The 20,644-nt window shown below is 35.6% G+C and overlaps 1 protein-coding gene across 2 annotated transcripts; it reads right to left on the minus strand.

Annotated features, from left to right (window-relative positions):
• Nucleotides 1-3,384: 3,384 nt before the first annotated feature.
• LOC125653675 (golgin subfamily A member 3-like) lies at nucleotides 3,385-20,034 on the minus strand. 2 transcript variants are annotated; one of them, XM_048883238.2, is made up of 13 exons: nucleotides 19,909-20,034; nucleotides 17,264-17,485; nucleotides 13,760-14,046; nucleotides 12,326-12,464; nucleotides 11,866-12,173; nucleotides 9,133-11,700; nucleotides 8,716-8,947; nucleotides 8,308-8,522; nucleotides 7,569-7,847; nucleotides 6,480-6,722; nucleotides 6,105-6,256; nucleotides 5,672-5,785; nucleotides 3,385-5,210 (listed from the first exon to the last, which is right to left on the minus strand). In XM_048883238.2, the coding sequence occupies exons 2-13, from the start codon at nucleotides 17,439-17,441 to the stop codon at nucleotides 5,096-5,098; spliced, it is 4,830 nt and encodes a 1,609-aa protein (XP_048739195.2). In that variant the 5' UTR covers nucleotides 17,442-17,485; nucleotides 19,909-20,034; the 3' UTR covers nucleotides 3,385-5,095. The 2 variants fall into 2 exon arrangements, with proteins under 2 accessions (XP_048739195.2, XP_056003111.1); XM_056147136.1 differs by lacking the exon at nucleotides 19,909-20,034 and adding an exon at nucleotides 17,019-17,060 and having other exon boundaries at nucleotides 17,264-17,402.
• Nucleotides 20,035-20,644: the final 610 nt, after the last annotated feature.

Raw genomic sequence — 20,644 nt, forward strand, 5'->3', positions numbered from 1 at the left:
TCTGGGCTATGCTCATGCTGCAATGAGATTATTAATGTCCGTAAACAATTTTGAGCTTTAAGTGAGCTTTTCTGATGACCCGTTGTCTGTCATCTGTCTGTAAACTTTTCATACTTCCAACTTTTTTTCCAGAATTACTGGGTCAATTTCAACCAAACATGGTACAAATCTTTCTTAGGTAAAGGGGATTCCGGTTTGTTCAAATGAAGGACCATGGGGAGATAATTACAAAAATAAGGTGGGGTCATTCTTCTCAAGAACCACTGGACCAGAAAAGATGAAATTTATATGAAAGGTTCTTCACATAATGCAGAAAATCATGACCACCTGGGGTAATGTGGGGCCACAATAGGGGATCAAATTTTTACATGCGAATATATAGGGAAATTATTTACAAGTCTTCTCAAGAATCACTGGGCCATAAGAGTGGAAATTTACCTGACAGTTTCCTGGTATAAAGTGGGTCCAAGTTTGTTGAGATCATGGTCCTCTGGGGTAGGGTGGGGCTACAATAGGGAATCAAAGTTTTGCTTGCTGATATATTGAAAAATCACCTTCTCCAGAGCTAATGGGCCAGTTGCAACCAAACTTGGTACAAATCATCCTTTGCTGAAGGGAATTCAAGTTTGTTCAAAAGAAGGACCATTCCCCCTTCAAAGGGGAGATAATTGCAAAAATAGAGTGGGGTCATTTAAGAATCTTCTCAAGAACCACTGGACCAGAAAAGCTGAAATATACATCCAAGTTTGTTCAGATCATGGCCCCCAGAGGTAGGATGGGGCCACAATAAAGGATCAAAGTTTTACTTACAAATATATAGGGAAAATCTTCTTAAGAACCACTGGACCAGAAAAGTTTATATTTATATAAAAGCTTCCTGACATAGTGCATATTCAAGTTTGTAAAAATCATGACCTCCGGGGGTAGGTTGGGGCCACAATATGGATCAAAGTTTTACACGCAAATGTGTATGGAAAATCTTTAAATATGGGCCATGGTGACCCAGTTAAGCGATGTGGCCCATGGGCCTCTTGTTCTCTTGTTGAATAAAGTACTTTGTTAGCAGGAAGAAAATCCTTTGTTCACATGATTTGATTTATTTGTATCAGTGTGTGATAATGCACTGGTCCTGTACATCTGTGACTAGTTAAATGATTTAAACAAGGAAATATTGAGATTTGCAGATCCATATATTAATGCACTTAAAATGTGTATTCTAGTAAAAAGTCTACTGCAACCCAATCAGTATCAGACTCCATTGTTGCTGGTTTCAGGCATGCATACTGACAATATGCAAGTATACAAAAGCAAAGGAGCAGAAGTGTGAGGGCAAACTCTCTGCTCTGTTGCCCTCTCAACTTCACATCATTGTCCTTACAATTGTTCCTTTGCATCCTCACCAGAAAGAGCGAGCAGTCTGATGATATGTTTTTGAAAAACGCAATATTGTCATATGAAATGAAGAGTTTGTAGCATGTCAAAAATACACAAAGGCTCTGCCAAGTATGACATCCCATCACAAAATGGCCTATCGTAAGAAGTGCTATTGAAATCAGAAACATAAGGAAGTTGTGCATTAAGAGAGACTTTGACTGTTAAACTTGGAAGACCAGTAAGCTCCAAGATAATGGTGTAAAACAGCATCCTTACAAGTGTTTTTGAAATAAAATACAATGTACACAATTTTATATTACCAGGAAATTACTCCTTGGATGACCTTGACCTTTTCCCTTAAAAACAATAGGGACCCAGGTCTTTATCCAAGGTTTCATTCCTAGACATTTAATAGGAATTGTACATGTTTGTATGTTGTTTTTAGCCCCATTCAAGAATTTTTCACTCATAGAGATGTCACTAAAGGTGAAGTGCCACAAATTTTGACCCAAGTATGGCATTGGAGGTTGCACTATTGAAGGTTCCTTTTCATGCCAATGCAATTTCATTCCTACAGAACTGGCAATTCCCTTTTGATGACCTAGACCTTTTATATTTACTCTTGAAAACAAATAGACACCAAGATTGTATGCAAAGTGCCATTCCTGAAGTAAGATAAAAATTGAAATGTCGTTTAAATTTTGTATAAACCTTCAAAATTTACTTTCCGTAACCTTGACCTTTGACCCGCTAGTCAATGTTTTTATGCCAAGTACCATTCCTGCAAGTTGGGTAAATTTTGATGAAAAACCTCAGCTTAAATCTTGTACACAAGGAATTTTGGATTTCCCCTTTGGTGACCTTGAAAACCTACATGTATAGGAACCAAAGTATTCATACAAAGCATCATTCCTGCAAACCAGGAAAAACACTTAAATCTTGTAAACAAGGTATTAAAGTACACATGAAGGAATGAGCAAATTACTATATTATCAACCTTTGTTTTTGAACCAGACTGTGACAATGCTTTGCTGGATGTGTATTAAAGTGCTTTGATTTATGCTAACTATGCTTTCCATAACAAAACTCCAGAGACGAAGCCCCTTCATTGTACGACTGTTCATTAAAGAAAATTCCACATACTGTAAGTTGGACAGGATTTTACTGTATAATCACCTCTACACTACGAGTGATCCACACCTTTCTGACCACGGAGAGCTGAACCACCATACAACACAGATTCGTAAGTTAATGTCTGGTTTATTTGTATTTGTAACCTTTCTGACCACGGAGAGCTGAACCACCATACAACACAGATTCGTAAGTTAATGTCTGGTTTATTTGTATTTGTAACCTTTCTGACCACGGAGAGCTGAACCACCATACAACACAGATTCGTAAGTTAATGTCTGGTTTATTTGTATTTGTAACCTTTCTGACCACGGAGAGCTGAACCACCATACAACACAGATTCGTAAGTTAATGTCTGGTTTATTTGTATTTGTAACCTTTCTGACCACGGAGAGCTGAACCACCATACAACACAGATTCGTAAGTTAATGTCTGGTTTATTTGTATTTGTAACCTTTCTGACCACGGAGAGCTGAACCACCATACAACACAGATTCGTAAGTTAATGTCTGGTTTATTTGTATTTGTAACCTTTCTGACCACGGAGAGCTGAACCACCATACAACACAGAATCGTAAGTTGATGTCTGGTTTATTTGTATTTGTAACCTTTCTGACCACGGAGAGCTGAACCACCATACAACACAGATTCGTAAGTTAATGTCTGGTTTATTTGTATTTGTAACCTTTCTGACCACGGAGAGCTGAACCACCATACAACACAGATTCGTAAGTTAATGTCTGGTTTATTTGTATTTGTAACCTTTCTGACCACGGAGAGCTGAACCACCATACAACACAGAATCGTAAGTTGATGTTTGGTTTATTTGTAACCTTTCTGACCACGGAGAGCTGATCGAGCCACCACATAACACAGAGCCATAAGTTAATGTTTAGTTTATTTGTAATTGGTGCTTACTTTCAGTTTTATACAAAAATGATAACAAAGAAGAATAGATAAAAAGAATTAAAGAGGAAATATCAACCACTGCATCTGACAATAGTTACACTGAAATGTACATCTAAATACAACGTGGTAATGTGGGGGAAAAAATACCGAGAAAGGACAGAAGCAACAGTACGTGTAAAAGCCGTCTTCTTCTTAATACAGTATTGCACAACATAGGAATAATCACACAACTCCGAACTTAAATTCTGTAAAATACGACATTACTGAAACCATCATAAAAGTTGTCATTATGATAATATATAATAATTTGTTTAAGCTGCAAATTCAAAAGGAACCTTACATATCATGACCAAAAACAAAAATTTAACTACCATTAATGATTACCATGTTTTTACATTAAAGATTTTGAGAATTGCAGGGTACTCCTGCTAACAATGTACCTTTTTTTTTTATCACAATACTCAAATTTTTAAAGAAAATTGGAAATTTCTTATAATTCATCAGAAACTTCTCCTGGTTAATAGTACTCACCCAACTGAATGGTCCTTGATATATTGAAATAGAGAAAATACATCTTCAAAGTTAATAAACCAGAGATAACACCACAAATTTTTCTTTCACTTGAAATTGTAGTTTCATTTTCTAACCCGACCCCCCCCCCCCCTATCATACTCTAGTTGAAAATTATGACGACTAACAGAGTTAATTGGCTCTACAATAGCCCATCCCATGTAGATTGTTATATAAATCAGTTAACATTTTCTACATTTATAAAAGAATTAATAATCAACTGAGAAGGGATAAATTACATAATGAAGGTACCAGAAATACTGTAATGTAATTATCATACTCTAGTTGAAAATTATGACGACTAACAGAGTTAATTGGCTCTACAATAGCCCATCCCATGTAGATTGTTATATAAATCAGTTAACATTTTCTACATTTATAAAAGAATTAATAATCAACTGAGAAGGGATAAATTACATAATGAAGGTACCAGAAATACTGTAATGTAATGCACAAACATTAAACAGCACTTGGTCATCATCAACGTCTCACCTGTATTCAGATAAGCAGAATACAATGTATTACTTACAAATATTCATTTGTGAAACAATCTGATTGGAAACTGACTCTTGTGAAACAATCTGATTGGAAACTGACTCTTGTGAAACAATCTGATTGGAAACTGACTCTTCATTATACACTTTTAAAAAGTGAAAAAAAAAATATTCAAGGTTAGTGTATCAAATCGATTTCCCAGACTGTACCAATAAATGAATGTTTTGTATCATTCCTTACACATCATCATGGTTTATAGTACACAAAATTATCTAGTCGTTATTAAGTTGTACAAGTATATCAAATCATCACATGAACAGTAGAACAAACATAGAGAAGAAACTATCACACCAAAAACTGGAAATTAATCAAACATTCTGAATTCAGTGAAATAAAAAAGTACGACATTTTCACAATCTTGGTCCAACTTCTACCACAGTAATGAAAGACTAGCGAAATGTATGCATGGCGGGAAACACTTAACAAACATTGCTAAAATCCTTTTGAAGGAATATGAATTATAAATAAGAGGTAAAATGTCTTGGATGGTTTTCTATAAGGTGTAAATTGTCCACAATGCCTGCTCTAGATGTCCTCGATAACCCCGAGTCCTGATTTAGATGTCAATGACTCCGGCTGCAGAAATCGAGTTGATGCCTACAGATCCATTTTGGACTGAGCTCATTGTTTTGACTGCATTCAAAACTTCATTTACCGTCACTTCTACAGACCTATTAAGAAACATTTACAATCTCATACTTATGCAGTGTACATAATATAGCTACATGGGTCTGATTAGAGCTAATAGCTGGCTTGCAATCAGTGCTCACTTTATTTGTTGGAGTGTTAAATATTTGATATATCTTGTAATACTTATCAGATATTTGCAATCATTAAAACACTACACACAGGGATTTTTAAATTTCAATACTCAGCTTTGTTACAATATATAAAACTGCAGTGAAATTTATTATAATGATTTTGGCAGCATTTTTCATCTGTGAATATTACACAAAATGAATTTTTCATAAAATCAACAGACAAAAAACCTGCACAAGGCAACTGTGAAAACACTGGCATCCAAAGCATATATAAATTTTAGACATTTCTTGAACATAATGTGACTTTCATTGAGGCTGGCTTATCAATCAGCTGAAATAATATTTCATGATTTCGAATTACAAAAGCTCACCCCCAGTTCTGAGTTGATTCGGTCACCGTGGTGGTGTGGATTTCCATTTGTCTCTGTAAGCCACTGATCTCTGACCTTAGAGAACTTAAACAGTTCTGAAGATTGTCCAGAGGTCTGAAGAAAAAGGCATACACATACAAACTTTCTAATTCATAGAATGGGAGACTCTTACAAAAATGTACACATCTTGCATGAAATCTGTTTTACAGTTGACTATTACCACTAATTAAATTTTTTTGTCTATAATTCTATAAATACATGGATTCAAAACAGTATCTCATACATATGCATGTGCTTACTATTTCTACATGGCTGCATACATTCTACGAAAATTAAGATAAGAGATCCACTGGCAATGTTTTCCTGAGAAACACCAAGATTCATTGGCTTTTGTATCTAAAAAAAAAAAACCCAAACAATTTAGACCACTCACTTGCTTGCCATAGCCTTGGCTGAAGTTTCCTGAATTAGCCTCTCTACAGCCTCCAAGTCAAAGGGCAAAGGTGGAATGATGACATCACGGTTTTCTACCTGTGTGCCAGCATCTTTAGAGGAATCAGAGTTCTCATTTATCCTTTTTGTGAGCTGCAGGAAAATAAGTAAATGTATCATGTACAGGTGCGCATTAAACATATACAACTACAGGATCATTCAAATGTTTACAAAGGCTATAATACTTTTAAAAAGAGACCCACAAAATGGATTTCAAAGTCCAAAGGATGATTTCAAAGTAACATTGAATGAGTTGAAAGTCTGATCTGAAAGCACTGGATTTTGTTTCAGGGATTGCAGTCCTTGCTGTTCCTACCTTGTGATGTTGCACAGAGGCCTTGAGTGTAGTCCGGAGTTCAGTCACTTGGGCCTGCTGTTCCACTTTCTCCTTCTGGGCTGTTCCAAGTTCCTCCCTCAGATTCTCCAGCTCGGCCTGGTTCTCCTCTATAGTTTTCCTCAAATTATCGATCTCCACCTGCTGTCTCTGCTCTGTCAGGTCCATCTTCTGCTGAATGGCTGCCACTTCTTTGTTCTTCTGGCTGATCTGCCACTGCAAACTCTGTTGGAATTCAAATCATGAGACCTTTAATAAGACTGTACTCAAATGCCTACACGTTACAATAAGGTGGGTAGGTCATGAAAAACTGACTGGAATAAAATCTGTGAAACAATGCTACATCATGATAAAACAAGCAGTCTGTAAGTATTGCATACCAATACATTTCCCCTAATGGCTCCAAGTCAAGTCGTATGCATAATATTCTGTATGAATAATCATACATCAACAGTTTATGCACAAGAATAACCGGGTCCCATAAAATAAAAGCCATATATGTCGGATTCAAATTCCATATTTTCTATGTCAAAGGGCCATAACTCAGCAAACAATCAATGGACCAGAACAAAATTTGTTCTTGATCTGTAACTTGTCATAGTAAAGCAAAGTACCAAATATCGAATGAATATCTGCAAGCATGATGGAAAAAAAAAAGGTGGAAAACTGAGTATTTGAGTTAATTTTCTAAGTTCAAGGAACATAATTCAGCAAAGTCACTTGATTGTTCTGTTGTTCAGCTATATTGTGAATTTTAAGATTTTTTTTAATCAACCTTTATTCTCATGAAACACACCCCATATTGTGTCCCCAACCTAGCCCCAAAGGATCACATCATAACTCACATATAAAGAGTTGCCTCAACACCAATATGACTAACATGATCTTGCTGTTCTGGATAAAACTAATGTCACACGGTCATAGATCATGGTATGATATGATATACCTTGTCATTACATTACTTTGTGCTTTATATATATATATATATATATATATAAGAATTTTTCTCTTTTAATTTAATCTTTTTATATTCCAATACACTTGTAATACATGCATTAATTGGCTTCATACCTGAATTTGCTCTTGAATAATTGGTTCTTTGGCAAGATTGTCAGCAAGTTCAAGTTTTGCTTTTTCCAGATCACGTCGTAAGTTTTTATTTTCCACTTCCAGCTGATTTATCTGGCTGACCTTTCCTTGATGAAGGTCGTTACTGCTCTCTAACTTTGATCTCAAGTCATCTGATTCTTTAGTCTTGTGATCTAAATCCTGTTGTAGGATTTCCTTGTCATTTTTTAAGGAATCAGAATTTCTCTTTAATTTTTTATTCTCTGTAATTTTCACACCAATCTGAAAAAGAATCCCATTCAATCAAAGTAAAACAAGCATACATATTATCAACCATTTTTTATGCATGCATATTCTACTACTGTATTAACATCAATAACAAATTAGATTCTTCAACCACAAAATCAAGTCCCTGCATACGTGTACAAGCTTTTTTTCTTCTGTTTATACATATATGCAATCGGCATGACCTTTTTTTAAAGCTTACAAATATCTTTGTTGAGTTGCAGTTTTAAACCCCTACTCAATATAATTGTGATGACAAGCATAAAAAAGGGCCCTGCTGCTTTGTATCATTATTTAAAGGAGATTCAAACTTTATCTGCAGCTCATTGAATAGGTTCAGGTATAAATTTTTAATTCAATAGCTGCAGGTATAGCATAGAGCCAAAAACATCTGGAAAAGGTTTTGCACAGATAAACAGATTCACACACACAGGCTGATCACTAAAGGGCAACTAACCTGTTTTCTAAGTTCCCTTTGAGCCTCTTTTTCAGCCGTTTGTTCCTCTTCTAGCTGTTGAATCTTGATAACATACTCCCTCTCTTTATTCTCAGATTCTTCCCTGATTGTCTCCATTTGTGATTCCATATCTTCTAAGCCAGTTTCCCTCTCTGCCAATGCACTCTCTAACTGCTGAACATGGTGTTTCAGGGAACTGTTCGTCTGAATCAATCCTAAAAAAATAATTAAAAAATACAAAAATTGTGTAAAAATCAAATTAAGCTAATACACTGTATGAACTTGAAAAATGAATACCCAATTCTTCAAAATTCACTCAAGTAATCAGGAGTAAATTTCCCTACTGAGATTGGCAAAGAAAATAGCCATGTACTACACATCTGGAAATTCTTTAAACATGCACAGTACCTTCAACTTTTCCTTTCTCTTTTTCTAAGTCTAATGCAAGCTGTTGATTGATTTCATCTTTCTGCTCAGCTGAAGCAGCCACTTCTTGAAGCTGACTGATTTGTAAATCAAGTGCAGCCAACCTTTGCTGGTGCTCTTGAATCTGGTGCCCCTTCTCTTGTTGTAGATGATGGAGCTGGTTCTCCAGAGCTTGTTTCTCCATTTTCAGTGTCTCAACTTCATCAATCATTTGCTGGAAAGTACAGACAGTAGAACATTCAAGTGCTGGTATATAGTCCTCATGTTATGATGCAGTCTACCAGTAACTTAGTTGGAACAATTCTTTTTAAGTTCAGTACACACTTTAATAACAATAATGTAAAAGTTACATTAATTCATTTGTTTGATTTAAGTGATCCTAAAACATTCCTACCCTACCTGCAACATTGTTTTCATTTGATCCTGTTGTTCAACCACTCCTACTTCAAACTTTCTCTGTGCTGAATCAAGCTCAGTTTCCAAACGATTCTTATCCTCGGAAATCTCTCGGATTTTGTTGGTCAGTAACTCAACATTTGCATCAAAAGTAGTCTGTCTTTCAGTCAACTCATTCTGGAGAACTTTCAAATCAGCACTTAACTTTGTAGCTCTAGCTTTTTGTTTCATCAGATCCCTCTGATGTTGTTTTTCCATTGAGGTTATTTTCATCTCCAGCTTTTCATTCTTCTCCACAAGTTCACTACTGTCTCTTTGCTGTGGAACCTCTACAGTTTGTTGATTTTCTTGAACTTGAACTTGTGTCTCCCTTAGTTTTATCTCAACTTCACTCAACTGAGATTTCAATTCAACCAATTTCTCCTGCAGTTCTTTGTTTTCTTTCACAGTCAAACTATTGGATGAATTTAACACAGCTACATCATTCTGTAAACATTTGACCTCTGACTCAAGTTTGACCTTTTCTTGCTGAAGTTCATCTATGATATGTTGTTTTTCATCTGACTGACCTTTAGTGGTAAAAATTTCTTTTCTCTCTTTCTCAAAATCTGCCTTACATTTCTCTAGCCTGTCCTGTAATTCAGTCTTTTCTTGTAATACTTGATTACATTCAGATGATTTATTGTTCAGATCTTGCTTCATTTGCTTGAATGTCTTTTCCACTTTTCCCATGTTCTTCTTCAGATCATCCAAAGCAGAATCAACACATTTCTTCTCTTCCATGGCAGATTTCAAAGAGATTTCTGTGGCAGCCTTTTCCTCCTTCAGTTTCCATATCTCCGAATCCAGTTGTAAGACTCTCTTCTGAAATTCCTTCAGTTCTGCTTCTACACTCAGTAATGTCTGCTGCAGTTCCTCCACTACCCTATCTTTCTCTATCACCGTCTCTTGAGAAAGTGCCAGCTCTTTACAGAGTTCAATTTGCTCATTTTCTAGTAGAATAATCTGAGATTGCTTTTTCTGCAGATCACTGTGTGCTTTATCAAGACGAGATTCCAAATCATTAGTGACTCTAACAAGAGACTGGCATCGTTCCCTTTCATCCTCCACAGACTGTAATTTTGAATCAAAGGTTCCCTCCAACAAAGTTCTCTCCCTTTGAACCTCCTGAAATGCCACCTCTCTATCCATCATGTCTCTCTCAATTCTCTCCAGCTGCCTGGCTAGCAGTTCTTTGTCTTTCAGGCTCTTTTGTTGGATTTCTTTCATTTGATGCCTCAGTCTGGTGCTCTCAGTCTTCATTCTCTCAATTATGCTGCCCTGAGATAGGGCCTGGCCCTGTAGCGTTGTCAGTTCCTGCTGCAATTGTAGCTTGCTTTCATTTGCAATCCTAAGCTGTTGCTGATACCACTGCTTAGCACTGATCAATGAAGACAGGTCTGTTTTGGCTGCTCTGTGCTCATTATCATTATCGATCTTGGCTTGCATGTGCATTTGAACTTCAACATATAGTTCAGCTATTTTATTTTTCAGTGCTTGAATTGTCATATCTTTGGTTCTTGAGTTGTCCCTAATTTCCTTCAGGCGGATTTGCAGCTTACCATTTTCATCCTGGGTAAGCTGTAAATCTGTTTCAATGACCTTCACCTCTGCAAGCTTCTCTTCTAGAATTTTCTGTGCAGACACCAGGGATTTCTCAAGTACTGTACGATTCCGCTGCATTTTTTCCACCTCTGACTTCAAGGCCATCTTTTCTTCATCATTTGCTTGGTCTCTATGGGATTTCAATTTCTGTTTTAGTGTTACAATCTGGGATTGTAATTCTGACCTTTCCTTTAGTGAAGTTTTTGCCTCATACGTTAACATTTCTAACTGACCTTCCAATTTAGCCTTTTCCATTAATGCTTCATTTAACTTTCGTGCAGAGTTAAATCGAATATCTGACGAGATATCATTCTGAAGAATATTTTTCGCTGTTGCTGAATAATCATGTGATGCCTCTGTATGTGTTGGTAGATAAGATTTAGGTGTGCTTGATTGCTTTGGAGACACCTGTGACTTGGAACTCTCAAAATCAACACTTATTCCTGAGTCAGCCATGTGTGGAACATAATTTGTTTGACGTTCAACTTTTGGCTTCTCACTCTCTACATTTTGTCTCGGCAAGAACTGATCAAGCAGTGGTTTGAATGATACGTCTTTTTTTGTAGCTGTATGACTTGAATAACTACTAGAAGTTTTTGGGATAAAATCACTGATATCAATAGTTTTAGATGGAGGTAAGGAACTAAGAAATTTATCCATATCAGAATGTGAAAAAGAATCTGTTGATGCTGCCGAAGCAGAGTCACTGGCAGTTGATTCACCAACCAGATTTAAGTCATGGGCAGATAACTCCGTTTCAGGACCGGGGTGACTTCCCTTAATCCATGACGTGGATTTCTGTGCTGAGACTTGAAGACTAGATGCAGGAATTCTAACAAGTTCCGGTATGTCCTGTGTTTGGGGTTGTGTGTGAACACTACTGTGGTCTGAGACAGGCACTGGATGTTTTAATGAGGAATCTGTACCCTAAATTGAAAAAAAGCAAAACTGTAAAAACAATGGATTTACATTGAATTTGGTATCCAAATGTTGATACATTACTCTCTACTTTGATCATTAAAAACTTCTCTCCATTGTGTTTTGCATACATACATGTATAAGGTTCTCTAATAATAAACAAGGATACTTTACCTTAACAGAAGATTCTGGAAATGACTGCTCTCTTAACTTCTTCTGAGTATCTGCAATCACTTGACTAATCTCCTCGGCAGTTGCCATAGGAACTGAAAATTCAGATGGAGCTGCGGCGGAAGAAGTTGTAGTCTGGGTTTGCATCCGTCTCTGAGTTTCAGCTATAGCTTTTGCTATTTCCTCTGGGGATGCCATTGGAACCAATGAAGTTCCACTGGTTCCACTGGCTGGTTCGCTCAGTTTCTTTTGAGTTTCTGCTATGATACGAGCTACCTCATCTGGTGATGCTGGTGTTATTTTCTTTTCACCTGGTACAGAAATAAATATAAGAACCACATGTAAATTTGAATTACTTTACAATAAAAATTGAAGGAACAACTCATCCATTTATCATTTAATATAGATCTCTGCTTTTCACAGAAAATTAGTTCTGCAATCAGATAAGCTTCTTTTTTTCTACCTATGACAGACTTCTGGAGATGAAGAGCATCAGCCATTGTTTCAAATGCTAATGTTCCATCAACCTTGTCCAGAATTGGCTGTTGGGACATGACTGGTTTTCGTGGAAATTTCTTGGAGGAAGAACTGTTAGAAGTAACCTGCAATAATCATTATTCTTTATTCATTTACCGATCTAGATGTGTCAATATGACACAAATGTCCCCTGCTGACATTCAAGTTTGAAATATTTGAAAGTCCAAAGATGTGAAATTAACATTGGGTACCAATGAAACAAAAATAGAGTATCATGTTGATGCTTTTAGTTTTTCTAATCAGGTATGAAGAGAATTGAATTACATTAGCTAAAAAGACATTGAAGTGCAAGGTGCACCTTATTAGGGCTGAAACAATTCACCGAAATATCGATACTGTTCAATATAAACGCTCGATTCAATGTTCGATTTATGGCCTCGATTTTCGGTTCGATATGTTTAATACAAACGGGTTCAGTAAAATACATCAGACTCGGCCTGTACTTATTATTTTTACCTGCATGAGGGACAAAATGGCGTTGAATAAAGTTTAGAATGTTGTTTACCTTGAGGTTGATCAAAATAATAATGAACTTTATTAGTTTAAACTACAGAGCCAACAGGTGTCTTACTGTTTGGCAGTTTGGAAACATTTTGCTTTTAAAATTAAGATTTTGATTCTTGGTAATTAATTTTTTCTTCGATGTTATTATTGGTTTCTTCTGTAAATTGTATCGTATTGAAAATATTGAATCCTGGCATAAGTATTGCAATATGTATCGTATCGTGAAGGGGGCGTATCGTTTCAGCCCTACACCTTATAATGAATCATTAAGACACTAATACATGATTACTAAGACACACTAATTATGTTCATTTGTTCATTATTCAATGTTTGTGGGGGGAAAAGTGACAGGGACGTTTTAAGTCTAAGGGTAATAACTCTGGTTCAGGAATATAAAGGTACATGCTGAAAACCTGCTTATCATCTACAAGAACATCAGGAAAAAGTCTAGAAAACAGTGAATTTTAATAAAATACGTAAATTAACATGAAATTCAAACTTGATCTGTAAGTCTTATAAGCGAGCACAGGAAAAACATATCTGGAAAACAGTAAATAATAAGAAATTTTCAAAGTCTAAGGGCAATAACTTTAATGAAAATAAGGCAATTGACATGAAACTTGGCCTTGATCTGTAAGTTATCAATCTAAGATTACCTCATTATCTACGAGCACAGCAAAACATGGAAAACTAACTATGACGGAATGATAGAAAGACAGACGGACAATATGGCAGGGGCATACAGTTTTGAATGATGTGAATCCCCTCTCTTCACCACCATTGCACACTGTACATAGTTAGGGTAGTAAGTAAATATTCAATACATAGAAAATAGCTTCAGTCAACACACCCTCACCTGAAAAAGTGTGCGTATGTCTGTTTGTGATATGTGAATAGGTTCCCGGCGAGTGAAGAAACTTTGTGATTCAATAAGATTGTGATGTGGATTGATCAGTGCTTCTTGAGGAGGACTATAACTATAAGATTCAGATCCAGATGAGTCCCAGGAGGCCTTAGGAGAGGAATTCCCGTGAGCTTTAGAGGAGGGAATGGATGAAATAGACTTGGAGTAGATCTGTGTGGACTTCAAACGACTGGGCTGAGCAATTCCTTGTGGGAGTTTTCTTAATTTTCTTGGTTTAGCTATAAAAGGAAATACAAAGATGTTGTAATTTTTTTTTTTTGGAAACTTGAAAGGTTGGATAGAGAAAAACACTTCAACAAATTCAAGAAACATGTTGAAAGCAATCTTAGTGGACAGAATTAAATCAAAACCCATTAAGCAGTGTCAGAAAAGCAATGTACTGTGTGTGTACTTATTTTGGCATATCAGGGCAATCAGAGCGGATGCACTGTTTAGGAAATCATAAAATTAACACTTCTGCTCATGATAATGCATAACTAAAGGATTTCATGTATCAACCCCAACTCAAATTAGCCATCCTCCCTAAGCATCAAAGGTGCTAAAATCATAATACCATGAAAATAAGTACACACACAGTATTTTTGTTAGTATGCAATGTAAATGTACACACATGTATCAGTCTGACTACCACCGGTATACATGAAACATGTGTATATGACCTTTACCTGGCACTGTTCTCAATTCAATGTTAGCGCATATGTAGTCTTTTTCTCAAAAACAGTTTATAGTTTAAAAATCAAAAAGGCCCATAGGCCTTTAAGTCATCTGAGTACCATTTAACAGATTTTAAATTTCTCTCCAAACCTTAATGCAATAAAACAGAGATTTGCTGTAGATTCCTTTCATGAGTACTTTAAAATTTGACAAAATCACAATTCAGTGTCCAATCACAAGAACAAAATATCACGAGTACTATACCCCAAAGGACTTCAATCTATATTAGTTAATAATAAGTAAATATTTATAATGCAGGAGTATTTTGGATTTTGCAAGAAATGATTTTCACAAATCAACACAAATATTTATTACTAGCATAATATAATATGTAATTTAAAGTACAAGACATGAGGCCAATGGGCCACATCACTCACCTGAGTCACCTTGACCCATATTTAAAGATTTTTCTTATATATTTGCATGAAAAGCTTTGATCCCTATTGTAGCCCTAACCTACCCTAGGGGACCATGATTTTTACAAGCTTGAATCTGCACTATGTCAGGAAGCTTTCATGTAAATGTAAACCTTTCCGGCCCAGTGATTCTTCAGAAGAAGATTTTTAAAGATTTTCCCTATATTTGTATGTAAAACTTTGATCCCCTATTGTGGCCCCACTCTACCCCTGGGGGCTATGATTATAACAACTTAATGTGCAGTTAAAATTGTCAGGAAGCTTTCATGTAAATTTCAGCTCTTCTGGCCCAGTGGTTCTTGAGAAAAAAATTTTTTAAATGACCCCAACCTATTTTTACATTTTTTTGTGATTATCTCCCCTTTGATTTGCCCTTCATTTGAACAAATTTGAATCCTCTTCATCCAAGGATGCTTTGTGCCAAGTTTGGTTGAAATTGGCCCAGTTGTTTTGGAAAAGAAGATTTTCAAAAGTCGTCATGTATTTTCATTTTCGCTATTATTGCCCCTTGGAAAGGGGCATAACCCTTCATTTGAACAAACTTGAATCTCCTTTACCCAAGGATGCTTTGTGCAAAGTTTGTTGAAATTGGCCCTGTGGTTCTGGAGAAGAAGATGAAAATGTAAAGAAGTTGACGACAACCACAAACAACGAACAAATTTCATGACAATCAGAAAAGCTTACGTGAGCCTTCGGCTCAGGTGAGCTAACAATGCAGGTTGTAGACTAATTTATACCTAATTATGGGCTTCTAGAATTTCTCTCTTAAAACATGAAGTCCTGGATAGGAATCCCATTTTTTTCCTCTTTGAATAATCAAATTGAGACCTGTTATCAAGAGCAAATTTAGTACAGGAGGACTGTTTTCTCACATAATCACCAAGGTGAGACTGACACTACCCAACCATGTGAGATTTTTCTTTTTTACACTGCAGTGACATTATTGTCATATATTTTTCTATGATTCACATTAAATGGTGATGTAAGATGTTTTGTACTGTTTTCTTCAAATTTCAATTTGATATAGCTTTCTGGAGGTCAGCCTTGGGTATATAAGTTTACACAAAAAGTGTAAAAAAAAAATTTTGGTATGCTCTTTCTGACTGCCTAATTAATTTTTGCGTTTAAGTTGAAACAAGGATAAATTTTGATAACTTTGAATTTTCTCAAAGCTCCTAAATTAAAGTATTAAACTGTAGATAAAATGTGAGAAAAATAATCCTTCATTATTTACTAGTAAAAAATAGGGAAATTCCATCTCTGGAACAAGATTCACTGTCTAGGACTTTGCAAAGCCTCCTCCTAGACTGCAAATCTTGTCCCCTCAGTAAAATTTCCCAATCTCACACTCATACTAATGAAGGATTCTACTAATCTTTATGCACAGGTTGTCTCTCAATATTCAGGAGGAAAGGAGAATACAAATTAATAAAGACTGCACTATATCTAAAAGTTTTATTCCCATCACTGCGGTTCCAGAGGATGGAAACTTTGAAATTCAAAGTTTCTATACTACACTTTAGTAAATCTATGAGGTGTTTATAGTCATATATCCCATTTTCAGATGTAAATCAGAAAACAAATATCAATTTGAGATGTTAATTAGAAAACAAATATCAAATTAAAAATTTTTTACTTATCCCAATATCTAAAGGTTTTGATATAAAAATATTGAGTATACATTGTAAATGTGTAACAGGCATTCATCTTGAACTCTGTGGATAAACCTGTCTGGTTTAGACTGGCTATTCAGCTTCAGATAATAGTTTAATGTCCAAGAATGGATGGACAACAGATGGCACAAAAGGAACAATAAACAAGGGCAGACTGGCACAGATTGGAGATGATCACCAAAGACACAAAATCTGGGTTTTTAAAAATAAAGCATTTACTAGAATTATGTGTAATCTAAATATATCACTAGTATTTACAGTACCTATCCTACATAAAAATAATGCAGAGGATTATTATCTAGCCACTTTAGATGATTAATTCTTTTAGATTACAGATATAATGTGTACACGTATATATGAGTACAGTAAGTGACACACACAATTTACCCTTAGATTTTTCCAGTCACTGCAGATAAAGCAGGGATCTTACTGCAAAGTTATTCAAAATGAGTAATACACAAATTAATTACATTATTATTGGCATACATCATAGCGAAAAATTAATTTTCACTACTTTTATGCAGAGTTGTATCATTATTCAGACATTATGTGCTTTTATATATTAGATCAGAAATTTCCATGTGTTAAATCTTTTAAATATCTAAATCTCCTTCCACACATATTTTACCTACCTTTGTTTTCGGAGGCTGCTGTGTAAGTTAGTGGGGTGGAACAGGTTGTAGGAACAGTATCTATTTGACTGAATTGGGAATCGTAGTGTACAACAGTACTAAACGAGTCCAATTCATCTGGAGATTCAGCACCCTCTTCATAGGTTACTTGATGGAGTTTGAGATCAAAAGGCTCCATCTAATATTTGATATTTCTTCCCCTGTCAACAAGTCCATCCACAACTGAAAAAAAAAAAGAGAATTAGCATGAGGAGGGCTAATATTAAAATAAACAATTTGTTGTAATCAATATCCATGTTTGTTTATGGTCACTTAAAACTTCATATCAGACTAACCCCCTTTCTTTTATTGTTTTTACTTTGAAAGGCAATATTGTTTTGTATGACCCTCAGCTAAGTCATCAATAATTGCCAAGTTGGCTATCCTATTATTTTCTCACAGATTTACTCCTTTGTTGATGTCATCAATATTTCATCATAATGTTTTGATTTCTAACTTTTATGAGAGCATTTATATATCTGCCACCATGTTAGTGTTACGTTATTTTATCCATGATTCATCAGGGTTTTTTTTTTTTTTTTTTAGATTTCTAATAACTTTTATTTGACACTGTCAAAGAGGTTTATTTGTGATATGTTAAAAATTCATTTCACTGTTTCTTTTGTTAAATATCGAACTTACTTATAAAATTACATATGATTGTGAAGCTGTTACAGGACAAAGGCTACTTTTATATCAATTCATGTCTACCTATAATATCCTGATCGAGTACATTCGCCTACTGAAGTACATATTTACTCTTAGCATAGAACTAGTTTGTAATATTCAATAAATCAGGATTTTACGATATTCACCAAGACTGCATATGTAAATATAATTCCAGTTGGTTACTAGTCGTGGTACTAGTTAGTGGAATTATTTTAGAAATCAGTCAATGGTCTTAATTTTGAGAGCCATTCTTTTCCTGTTTAAGTACTATTAGTCAAATAGAGAGTACTTCTTAATTTTACTGGTACTGTGACGGTTGAAAGCATACCTTTCTGTCAAGTTTAGTAGCCAGTGAGTTGAGTATTCATTTCTGTTTAAGTAATATCAATTGTAATGATCTATTCACCTTTCATGATAAATTACTAACTTTTATTTTGCCCTAAAATATCTTTATATGCAGCAAGATTGCTTACTTTAGCATTACAGTACCAAAACAAAATTATTGAATATATCATGCGTCATACTCATAGTTGCAAAATCCTTTTAGAAGGCTCATTTCTGGTATATTTCATGCTATCGTACCACATCCCTGATGACAGAATTTTCTCCAATACGGAACTTTTGGGATGTGCCGGAACGACCGATTATATTTGACATTTACACACCATGGTCACGTGATAATAACCAATTGTAGGGCAAAGTTGACATCGATACAAATTATGTTTAGCTAGCACACGCTCCGTAGAGAGCCAAGCGCAGTCCCACTATGGTGATCCAAGTCACTATTGGTGCCTAGTACCTGGGTGTAAATTAGATGGAGGGGAAAAGGTGCATTTAGACGCGTATCATTGGATGCAAGGTGTGAGGTTTTACCGATATCCTCAAGATATTCCCTAGATTTATTTCCCTCGCCAACTCGCATGTTTTAATCAAATGCATTTTCCTATAAAATGGTTGTAGTAATTCCTTTCTTTCAAAGATAGCATTTAAATGCAGGAATTTGATAGCAATTGAAGAATTCCACGTTGGTTTACTTAGTTGTTATTGTAATCCGGAAGTGACATGTCCTACAAATGACGTTCAACGCGCGATAAAAGTCGAGTGGATCCGTATCTCGAAAGTCCCGTATTCATTCATTTACGAAATTCATCACCTCCAACTTTGAAACTGAACAGGTTGGAAACACTTCCCCTACAGCGAGATCTTCTCGCTAAAACGCTATTATCCCTCTTTAGTGAAAAAGTAAACATTACCATAAACAGATGTTTTGGTGTCTTTATTGAAAATAATGGCAAATTCCGTGCAATGCTGAATAAGTGCGACACACATTCAACATGGTGCATATTGTATCTATAAAATTGACAACACAGTCAAGAATTTGCATATCAAAGTTGCTGCATAAGAGGGAAACAGTCTGAAATCCAATGTACATCTGAGAGTTTTTGTTTTGATTGATATATTTGCATAAGTATCAGGCATTTCAGCACTTTTTCTTTCACGTGAAACACAAAGAGATGTACTCCACGGGTGTTTTTCTCGGTTGTACGGGATATATTTGCTCTTGTTAGAGAGGGATAATCGCGTTTTCACGAGAATATCTCACTGATGGGGAAGTGTTCCCAACTTGCTGAAAGTTGCACAATGAATCGCAGTGTGCGTGTGGTAGTCCTAAAAACCCTCACTGCAATATAATATACTTATCTACTTTGAAATTCTATTTCATTGTTCAAAAATAAAGTATCAGTGATTTTCAATCGATCGTGGACGTTGTGTATTGTTCATTTGAACGATCAACTACATCTGATTATATTTGACAGTACATCAGTGATTTCTCAATTTTCTGTAATCAACCTCTGCGCGTTAGGACCACTCTAGTGAAATATATTGTTTATGTCTGCATTTCTTTCAAAATACGTAATTCTGTGCATAAAACAAACCATTATGTGTTGGTTTTACAGAGGAAAATTATCGATAAGTCACATCCTCAGCCTAAAATAAGAATGATCCTGACGTGTTAAAATGTAGACATGCAACTGACTTCCGGCTTGACTGGCACTTGTTAATTGAGTTCAGAACTAATTCGAAAATGAATTTGTTACACGGCAAAATGAAGTTCTCGCTTTGTAAAGTTTTATCAAATAAAATATAAATAAATATTTCAATCTTTGTGTGTTTAATGCTCAAAGAGACACGTAGCTTCGCTTTTTAAAAAAAGGGGGGGGGGCGGGCCACGAGGCCTAATATAATAATTCTTTTAAAACATGACAAGCAAAAATAAAATACAGAACAAAATAAAACGATCAATATAAGTCACCAAAAGATGTTGGGGTGGGGTCATACTTGATTCTAACAATCTGTCGCAATCGGGTAAACAGACGACTTGATTAGCATCCCGCTAGTGAGCCGGAAAAAAATGATGGGGACAGGCGGCTGAAGTATGGATATTACACACACACCTTTATGATATTTTTTTTGTTGGCAATAGTTTCTCTGAAATGTGTTAATTCCCTATCTATCTCATCCCTCTTTCGATTCATGTAATCGTTTCACGCTAGACAGGGAATTCACACATTTCAGAGAAATTATTGCCGCCAAAAAAAAAATTATCATAAAAAGGGGGGAGGTAGTAATATCCATACTTCAGGTGCCTCCGTCCTGCGATTTTCCCCTATT

This window comes from Ostrea edulis, chromosome 1, assembly GCF_947568905.1.
Source record: "Ostrea edulis chromosome 1, xbOstEdul1.1, whole genome shotgun sequence".
Lineage (NCBI taxonomy): Eukaryota > Metazoa > Mollusca > Bivalvia > Ostreida > Ostreidae > Ostrea > Ostrea edulis.

What these genes read in the sequence shown, in the direction of transcription:
- LOC125653675 (XM_048883238.2), bottom strand. Translation starts at nt 17,441, where the DNA reads ATGGAGCCTTTTGATCTCAAACTCCATCAAGTAACCTATGAAGAGGGT. An exon ending in TTATTCAAGAGCAAATTCAG is followed by an intron (nt 6,723 to 7,568) that starts GTATGAAGCCAA and finishes GAATTCCAACAG; the next exon opens with AGTTTGCAGTGGCAGATCAG. An exon ending in GAATCAACTCAGAACTGGGG is followed by an intron (nt 5,211 to 5,671) that starts GTGAGCTTTTGT and finishes GTTTCTTAATAG; the next exon opens with GTCTGTAGAAGTGACGGTAA.